The 10,000-nt window shown below is 47.7% G+C and overlaps 1 protein-coding gene across 1 annotated transcript in view; it reads right to left on the bottom strand.

The window, feature by feature from the left end:
• The window catches only part of LOC144740664 (guanine nucleotide-binding protein G(q) subunit alpha-like), a 32,889-nt gene extending 30,917 nt beyond the window's left edge, over positions 1–1,972 (bottom strand). Inside the window, exons 1-2 of the mRNA XM_078623463.1 lie at positions 1,930–1,972; positions 1,706–1,857 (exon numbers count right to left, since the gene is read on the bottom strand). Coding sequence (XP_078479589.1) covers positions 1,706–1,826 — 121 coding nt within the window. The 5' untranslated portion in view covers positions 1,827–1,857; positions 1,930–1,972. The remainder of the gene's footprint in view (positions 1–1,705; positions 1,858–1,929) is intronic.
• Between the last annotated feature and the right edge of the window lie 8,028 nt (positions 1,973–10,000).

Genomic DNA, 10,000 nt, shown 5'->3' with positions numbered 1-10,000 from the left:
TCAAACCTACTCACTCGCTCACCCAGCCACTTACCCAGCCACTTACCCACGCACTCACCCACTCACTCACCCACTCACTCACCCACTCACTCACCCATCCTCTCACCTACCCACTCACTCGCCAACCCACTCACCTGTCAAACCTACTCACTCGCTCACCCAGCCACTTACCCAGTTACTTACCCATGCACTCACCCACGCACTCACCCACTCACTCACCCACTCACTCACCCACTCACTCAACCAACCACTTATCCACCAACCCACCAATCCACTCACCCACCAATCCACACTCCCACCCACTCATTCATCCAGTCTCTCACCCACCCACCCACCCACGCACTTACCCACCACTCACCCATCCACTCATCCACCAACTCACCCACCCACTCACTCACTCACTCACCCACCCACCCACCCACCCACTCACTCACTCACTCACCCACCCACCCACCCACTCACTCACCTACTCACTCACCCCTACACACACCTGTACACACAACAACAACCGCCATTCGCCACTAAGTGGCGGTGACGTCACCACGACGCTTGTGCCAGGCCATGTGCACCTTAGTCCGGGGGATCTTCATATTTGTGAGTGTGTGTGAGTGAGTGAGTGTGTCCGGCAAAACAACCTCCTACCTCCTCGCGGTGCCGGACGGGCAACACTGTCGTGGACATTGCTATGGGGGGAGAGGGCCAATGCCCATTGGCCCTCTCCCCTCATGGCGTCTGTGACCACCACAGCGGCTAAACGGGGGCTCTGGACGGGTGCGAGGGGCTGGTAACCACTCCACCTTCAATTCCTTACCACGAGACTACGATACAAACTTTACACACACACACACCTGTACACACACACACACCTGTACACACACACACACCTGTACAGACACACACCTGTACACACACACCTGTACACACACACACCTGTACACACACACACCTGTACAGACACACACCTGTACACACACACACCTGTACACACACACACCTGTACACACACACACACACACCTGTACAGACACACACCTGTACACACACACACCTGTACACACACACACCTGTACACACACACCTGTACACACATACACCTGTACATACACACACCTGTACACACACACACCTGTACAGACACACACCTGTACACACACACACCTGTACACACACACACCTGTACACACACACACCTGTACACACACACACCTGTACACACACACACACACACACTTGTACACACACACCTGTACACACACACACCTGTACACACACACACACACACCTGTACACACACCTGTACAGACACACACCTGTACAGACACACACACACACCTGTACAGACACACACCTGTACAGACACACACCTGTACACACACACACCTGTACACACACACACCTGTACAGACACACACCTGTACAGACACACACCTGTACACACCCCTACACACACACCTGTACAGACACACAACTGTACACACAGCTGTACACACACACACACACCTGTACACACACCCCTACACGCACACCTGTACGCACACCCCTACACACACACCTGTACGCACACCTGTACACCTGTACACACCTGTACACCTGCACACACACCTGTAAACACACCCCTACACGCACACCTGTATGCACACCTGTACACCTGTACACACACCTGTACCCCCCGCATGCCCTATCCACTGCTGCCCTGTGCACTGACCGAGCAGCAGCAGCTTGAGCTCTTTCCTTTTCACGTCTCTGTCTCTCTTGAGCTGCTTCTCGATTGCCTCGCTAATCCTGCTCGCCTGTCTCTCCTCCTCGCGTCGACAGCACGCCATCATCACCACCTCCTCCTCCACCTCCTCCTCCACTCTATAGCGACTAGGGTGGCGATGGTGGTGGTCATGGTGGCGATGATGGGGGGGGGGGGGTAACATGTCATACAAAAGTACGAGGAAGTGGTCGGCTTCGAGCAGTGATTTCTTTTGTGCTCTTACAGGGCAGCAGTTGGTAGAACCTGCAGGGGGGTGCAGGTGTGTGTGTATAGGTGAGTGTGTACAGGTGAGTGTGTAGGTGAGTAGGTGAGTGGGTGGGTGAGTGAGTATGTGAGTGAGTGGGTGAGTGAGTGAGTGGGTGAGTGAGTGGGTGAGTGAGTGGGTGAGTGGGTGGGTGAGTGGTTGAGTGAGTGGGTGAGTGAGTGAGTGGGTGAGTGAGTGGGTGAGTGAGTGGGTGAGTGAGTGAGTGAGTGGGTGAGTAAGTGGGTGAGTGAGTAGGTGAGTGAGTGAGTGAGTTGGTGAGTGGAGGGGTAACATGTCATACAAAAGTACGAGGAAGTGGTCGGCTTCGAGCAGTGATTCTTTTGTGCTCTTACAGGGCAGCAGTGGGTAGAACCTGCAGAGGGGTACAGGTGTGTGTGTATAGGTGAGTGTGTACAGGTGAGTGTGTAGGTGAGTAGGTGAGTGAGTGGGTGGGTGAGTGAGTATGTGAGTGAGTGGGTGAGTGAGTGGGTGAGTGAGTGGGTGAGTGAGTGGGTGAGTGGGTGGGTGAGTGGTTGAGTGAGTGGGTGAGTGAGTGAGTGGGTGAGTGAGTGGGTGAGTGAGTGGGTGAGTGAGTGAGTGAGTGGGTGAGTAAGTGGGTGAGTGAGTAGGTGAGTGAGTGAGTGAGTTGGTGAGTGGAGGGGTAACATGTCATACAAAAGTACGAGGAAGTGGTCGGCTTCGAGCAGTGATTCTTTTGTGCTCTTACAGGGCAGCAGTGGGTAGAACCTGCAGAGGGGTACAGGTGTGTGTGTATAGGTGAGTGTGTACAGGTGAGTGTGTAGGTGAGTAGGTGAGTGAGTGGGTGGGTGAGTGAGTAGGTGTGTGAGTGGATGAGTGGGTGGGTGAGTGGTTGAGTGAGTGGGTGAGTGAGTGAGTGGGTGAGTGAGTGAGTGAGTGGGTGAGTGAGTGGGTGAGTGAGTGGGTGAGTGAGTGGGTGAGTGAGTGGGTGAGTGAGTAGGTGAGTGAGTGAGTGGGTGAGTGAGTGGGTGAGTGAGTAGGTGAGTAAGTGGGTGAGTGAGTAGGTGAGTGAGTGAGTGGGTGAGTGAGTGAGTAGGTGAGTGAGTGGGGGAGTGAGTATGTGACTGAGTGGGTTAGTGAATGAGTAGGTGAGTGAGTAGGTGAGTGAGTGGGTGAGTGAGTAGGTGAGTGAGTAGGTGAGTGAGTGAGTGAGTAGGTGAGTGAGTGGGTGAGTGAGTGAGTGAGTGGGTGAGTGAGTAGGTGAGTGAGTGAGTTGGTGAGTGGGGGGGGGGGTAACATGTCATACAAAAGTACGAGGAAGTGGTCGGCTTCGAGCAGTGATTCTTTTGTGCTCTTACAGGGCAGCAGTGGGTAGAACCTGCAGGGGGGTACAGGTGTGTGTGTATAGGTGAGTGTGTACAGGTGAGTGTGTAGGTGAGTAGGTGAGTGAGTGGGTGGGTGAGTGAGTATGTGAGTGAGTGGGTGAGTGAGTGGGTGAGTGAGTGAGTGAGTGGGTGGGTGAGTGGTTGAGTGAGTGGGTGAGTGAGTGAGTGGGTGAGTGAGTGAGTGGGTGAGTGAGTGGGTGAGTGAGTGGGTGAGTGAGTGGGTGAGTGAGTAGGTGAGTAAGTGGGTGAGTGAGTAGGTGAGTGAGTGAGTGAGTGGGTGAGTGAGTGAGTGGGTGAGTGAGTGGGTGAGTGAATAGGTGAGTAAGTGGGTGAGTGAGTAGGTGAGTGAGTGAGTGGGTGAGTGAGTAGGTGAGTGAGTGGGGGAGTGAGTATGTGACTGAGTGGGTTAGTGAATGAGTAGGTGAGTGAGTGGGTGAGTGAGTAGGTGAGTGAGTAGGTGAGTGAGTGAGTAGGTGAGTGAGTAGGTGAGTGAGTAAGTGGGTGAGTGAGTAGGTGAGTGAGTGAGTGAGTTGGTGAGTGGGGGGGGTAACATGTCATACAAAAGTACGAGGAAGTGGTCGGCTTCGAGCAGTGATTCTTTTGTGCTCTTTTCTTCCCTGATTTGTGGGGCTGGGAGGGAAGTTTCATCTTCCCATCCCCCAGGGTACAGGGCAGCAGTGGGTAGAACCTGCAGGGGGGTGCAGGTGTGTGTGTATAGGTGAGTGTGTACAGGTGAGTGAGTAGGTGAGTGGGTGAGTGAGTGAGTGAGTGGGTGGGTGAGTGGGTGAGTGAGTGGGTGAGTGAGTGGGTGAGTGAGTGGGTGAGTGAGGGGGTGAGTGAGTGGGTGAGTGGGTGAGTGAGTGGGTGAATGAGTAGGTGAGTGAGTATGTGAGTGAGTGGGTAAGTGAGTATGTGAGTGAGTATGTGAGTAGGTGAGTGAGTAGGTGAGTGAGTAGGTGAGTGAGTAGGTGAGTGAGTGGGTGAGTGAGTGAGTGGGTGAGTGAGTGATGAGTGAGTAGGTGAGTGAGTGGATGAGTGAGTGGGTGATGGAGTGGGTGAGTAAGTGGGTGAGTTAGTGGGTGAGTGAGTGAGTGGGTGAGTGAGTGATGAGTGAGTAGGTGAGTGAGTGGATGAGTGAGTGGGTGATGGAGTGGGTGAGTAAGTGGGTGAGTTAGTGGGTGAGTGAGTGAGTATGTGAGTGAGTGAGTAAGTGAGTGAGTGGGTGAGTGAGTAGGTGAGTGGGTGAGTTAGTGAGTGGGTGAGTGAGTAGGTGAGTGAGTGAGTGGGTGAGTAGGTGAGTGGGTGAGTGAGTATGTGAGTGAGTGAGTAAGTGAGTGAGTGGGTGAGTGAGTAGGTGAGTGGGTGAGTGAGTGAGTGGGTGAGTGAGTAGGTGAGTGAGTGAGTGGGTGAGTGAGTGATGAGTGAGTAGGTGAGTGAGTGGATGAGTGAGTGGGTGATGGAGTGGGTGAGTAAGTGGGTGAGTTAGTGGGTGAGTGAGTGAGTATGTGAGTGAGTGAGTAAGTGAGTAGGTGAGTGAGTGAGTGGGTGAGTGAGTGAGTATGTGAGTGAGTGAGTAAGTGAGTGAGTGGGTGAGTGAGTAGGTGAGTGGGTGAGTGAGTGAGTATGTGAGTGAGTGAGTAAGTGAGTGAGTGGGTGAGTGAGTAGGTGAGTGGGTGAGTTAGTGAGTGGGTGAGTGAGTAGGTGAGTGGGTGAGTGGGTGAGTTAGTGAGTGGGTGAGTGAGTAGGTGAGTGGGTGAGTGAGTGAGTGGGTGAGTGAGTAGGTGAGTGGGTGAGTTAGTGAGTGGGTGAGTGAGTAGGTGAGTGGGTGAGTGAGTGAGTGGGTGAGTGAGTAGGTGAGTGGGTGAGTGAGTGAGTAGGTGAGTGGGTGAGTTAGTGAGTGGGTGAGTGAGTAGGTGAGTGGGTGAGTGCTATAAAAAAGATTTAAAATAATAATTGCTCTGCTATGTAAATAAAAACAGCAATTTGCTAAACCTTGGCCACAATGCATATATTTTTTCGATTTAAAGCTTTCGTGACTGCAGGGATTCATCTTCTTGGTTCTTTCGGTAAAGTCACGTAGAATGGAAATAACAAAATAAAACATAATAAAATAATTCTCACAGACCTGGTCTTCACCTGAAGACGGCTACTTGCGTTGTGGCCGAAACGTCGTGAGAATTATTTTATTATGTTTTATTTTGTTATTTTGTTATTTCCATTCTACGTGACTTTACCGAAAGAACCAAAAAAAATGCATAGATTTGTTTATATGATTGTGGTTATGGTTGTAGTTTATTCATTCGTAGTCTCTGCCATTACATACAATGAAACAAGAAATGGTAAAGAAAAAGTAAAAAAAAATTAACCCGTGAAAAGAAAGTTTTGTACTATAAATCCTTTATATGCGTGGCATTGGTTATATTTTATTATTCATTTCTGTTTTTCTTGAGTAAGAGTTTCATTTTTATCACATTGGTATTTTAAATTAAAAATTTAAAAATTTTTTCCTAAAAAGTGGAAAATTTTGGAAATTTTTTTTCACGAAAATAAATTGTCACGCACAACGAGTCTGCGTGCAAAATGTCAGCTCGATTGGATCACGGGAAGTGGGTTAAAAAACGACCGAAAGATTTGCACGGTCGTAAGCAAGCGCAAGCAAGTGAACTTAATATAAAGGATTTAAAAACAGAGCAATTTAATACAATACACCATTAGACATTATTGTAAAACATAAATAAAAAGTCCATCCCATGTGTTAGGGAATTTTAAAAATATTTTAGGCAGTGTGGGGGGAGGGAGGGGTGGGGGGAAGGAGGGAAAGGGGAGGGAGGGGTGGAGGGGGCGGGGTGGAACCGCAATGAATAACCACGTAATATGCTTGATTCTATCGGTAAAGTCACGTAGGTGGGAAAATAAAATAAAAATAACGGATAATGAAATTAAATTAAATACGAATAATACATTGAAAATAATTAAAGCAAAAACCCACGACGTTTCGATCGCCTTCATCTATAACACTGGTCAACAAAAACAAAGTTTTTTTAAAATCCTTTATATTAAGTTCGCTTGCTTGCTTGCTTAGGACCGTGCAAATCTTTCGGTCGTGTTTTAAACCCACTTCCCGTGATCCAATCGAGCTGACATTTTGCACACAGACTCGTTGTGCGTGACAATTAATGTTCGTGAAAAAAAATTCCAAAATTTTACACTTTCTAGGACAAAAATATTATGTTTAATTACCAATTGCTTAACGGTGCAATGCAATCATCTGACCCATAGGTGGCAGCCATCTCAAGCCAGAGGACGAGAGGACTCTAGCCGCCACGCATATAAAGGATTTAGAGTGAAACACTTTGTTTTTACGGGTTAATTTTTTAAATCCTTTATATTAAGTTCACTTGCTTGCTTGCTTGCGTGCTTGCTTGCTTGCTTAGGACGGTGCAAATCTTTCGGTCGTTTTTTAAACCCACTTCCCGTGATCCAATCGAGCTGACGTTTTGCACACAGACTCGTTGTGCGTGACAATGAATGTTCGTGAACATTTTTTTTCCAAAATTTTACACTTTATAGGACAAAATATTATATGTAATTACCAATTGTTTAATGCTGCCAGACAATCATCTGACCCATAGGTGGCAGCCATCTCAAGCCAGAGGACGAGAGGACTCTAGCCGCCACGCATATAAAGGATTTAGAGTGAATTTTTTCACTCTGTAAACCACCCTATACAGTATATAATTTAATGTTGGGTTTATCTATGGCAGTATATAGTACTGTATATGCTAAGAGAATAAAGTTTAGATGGAAGTATATTATATACTTCTTACGACGTAGAATTGTAATTTATTATTTGTTGTTAGTAACTCAGCTTATTGTAGAGTATAGTAAGTATCAGTTTATATTTTAGTTTTTATGTAGTTTTTTACTTTGGTGTTCTACGTGGTTGTTTGGTAAATGCAGCTACATATCATTAACATTCCTTTCCTTTATTAACGCTGTTCCTTGCGCCCCCCCCGTGGTGCTGTTGATCCTGCATAATGCATGGGCATAATGGGACTTTGAAACCCCTCCGCCCACCTCCTACGCATTGCCCATTGGTATGCTAAATTCCAGAGGTGGGACAAAGTCATTGTTATGCAAGTCCAAGTCGAGTCGCAAGTCATCAAATTCATGACTCGAGTCTGACTCGAGTCCAAGTCACATGACTCGAGTCCACATCTCATAGGTGGGACAAAGTCATTGTTATGCAAGTCCAAGTCGAGTCGCAAGTCATCAAATTCATGACTCGAGTCTGACTCGAGTCCAAGTCACATGACTCGAGTCCACATCTCATAGGTGGGACAAAGTCATTGTTATGCAAGTCCAAGTCGAGTCGCAAGTCATCAAATTCATGACTCGAGTCTGACTCGAGTCCAAGTCACATGACTCGAGTCCACATCTCATAGGTGGGACAAAGTCATTGTTATGCAAGTCCAAGTCGAGTCGCAAGTCATCAAATTCATGACTCGAGTCTGACTCGAGTCCAAGTCACATGACTCGAGTCCACATCTCATAGGTGGGACAAAGTCATTGTTATGCAAGTCCAAGTCGAGTCGCAAGTCATCAAATTCATGACTCGAGTCTGACTCGAGTCCAAGTCACATGACTCGAGTCCACATCTCATAGGTGGGACAAAGTCATTGTTATGCAAGTCCAAGTCGAGTCGCAAGTCATCAAATTCATGACTCGAGTCTGACTCGAGTCCAAGTCACATGACTCGAGTCCACATCTCATAGGTGGGGACAAAGTCATTGTTATGCAAGTCCAAGTCGAGTCGCAAGTCATCAAATTCATGACTCGAGTCTGACTCGAGTCCAAGTCACATGACTCGAGTCCATCATCTCATAGGTGGGACAAAGTCATTGTTATGCAAGTCCAAGTCGAGTCGCAAGTCATCAAATTCATGACTCGAGTCTGACTCGAGTCCAAGTCACATGACTCGAGTCCACATCTCATAGGTGGGACAAAGTCATTGTTATGCAAGTCCAAGTCGAGTCGCAAGTCATCAAATTCATGACTCGAGTCTGACTCGAGTCCAAGTCACATGACTCGAGTCCACACCTCTGCTAAATTCCTCTTCATATGCACATTCTTTTGTTAAGGCGCATCTCCTCGCTACACCTATATAAGCTCCTAGCTTGATAATGTCTCATTCTTCGCCTGAGGACGGCTGCTTGCGTTGTGGCCGAAACGTCGTGAGAATTGTTTTATTATGTTTTATTTTTTTATTATTTTATTACTTCCCTTCTACGTGACTTTACCGAAAGAACCAAGAAGATGTTTTATTATGTTTTATTTTTTATTATTTTATTACTTTCCTTCTACGTGACTTTACCGAAAGAATCAAGAAGATTTAGAGTAAAACACTTTGTTTTTACGGGTTAAACGGGTTATTGTGGCCTGGACTTCTGCAGCTGTTGTAGACTAATTTCAAGGTGCTGATTCCAAATCTGGTCTGCTCAGATTTGCTGAATCACGTCTCTTCTTGGTTCTTTCGGTGAAGTCACGTAGAAGGGAAATAATAAAATAACAAAAATAAACATTATAAAATAATTCTCACGACGTATTATGTAACAAAAATTTTTTTTACTTTATTATTTCCCTTCTACGTGACTTTACCGAAAGAACCAAGAAGATGAATCCCTGCAGTCACGAAAGCTTAAATCGAAATCTGTCACATCTCATTTTTATGTTATCGGCTTAACCCCATTTTCATTGATTTTACCCGAAATTAACTCCGTCACTTATGATTGCAAGTTGTTGCGAGTCAGTGACTGCTTTAGTGTGAAAATATTGTGCCGTATTTTTAGGATAGTGTGTTTATAATATCATCATTTTTACGTAGATATCCACATTTATTAATAATTTTTCTTCCGCAGTTTTTATTGAAAATGCAATATTTGATATCTCCAAAAACCTGATGTGATAGACAAAAACTGATGCCAGATTTGGAATCAGCACCCCACAAAATTACATTAAAACCGTTGGAATACGTTATGCCAGAAAAAGTGTGTTGACCAGTGTTATTTGTATTTTATTTTATTATCCGTTATTTTTATTTTATTTTTCCCATCTACGTGACTTTACCGAAATAATCAAGATTATTAATATTATTACGTGGTTATTAATTGCGGTTCCACCCCGCCCCCTCCACCCCTCCCTCCCTCCCCCCACTCTCCATCCCCTCCCCCTCTTCCCCTCACCCCTCCTCCCACTTTCCCTACTCCTCCCCCCACCCCTCCCCCAACCCCTCCCCCCACTCTCCCTACTCCCCACCCCTCCCCCCAACCCTCCCCCCCGCCCCCTCCACCCCTCCCTCCCCTTTCCCGCCTCGCCCCACCCCTCCCCCCACTCTCCATCCCCCCTCCCCACTCCCCTCCCTCCACTCCCCACCCCTCCCTCCACTCTCCACCCCTCCCTCCACTCTCTACCCCCCCCCCCTCTTCCCAACCCACCCACCCCTCCCTCCCCCCACACTCCATCCCCCCTCCCCACTCCCCTCCCCCCACTCCCCACCCCTCCCTCCACTCTCCACCCCTCCCTCCACTCTCTACCCCCCCCCCTCTTCCCAACCCACCCACCCCTCCCTCCCCA

This window comes from Lampetra planeri, unplaced genomic scaffold (genome assembly GCF_965212315.1).
Source record: "Lampetra planeri unplaced genomic scaffold, kcLamPlan1.2.h2 scaffold_262, whole genome shotgun sequence".
Taxonomy (NCBI): Eukaryota; Metazoa; Chordata; class Hyperoartia; order Petromyzontiformes; family Petromyzontidae; genus Lampetra; species Lampetra planeri.
Note: the sequence above shows the minus strand (reverse complement) of the source record. Positions and strands in the feature narration are given on the sequence as shown.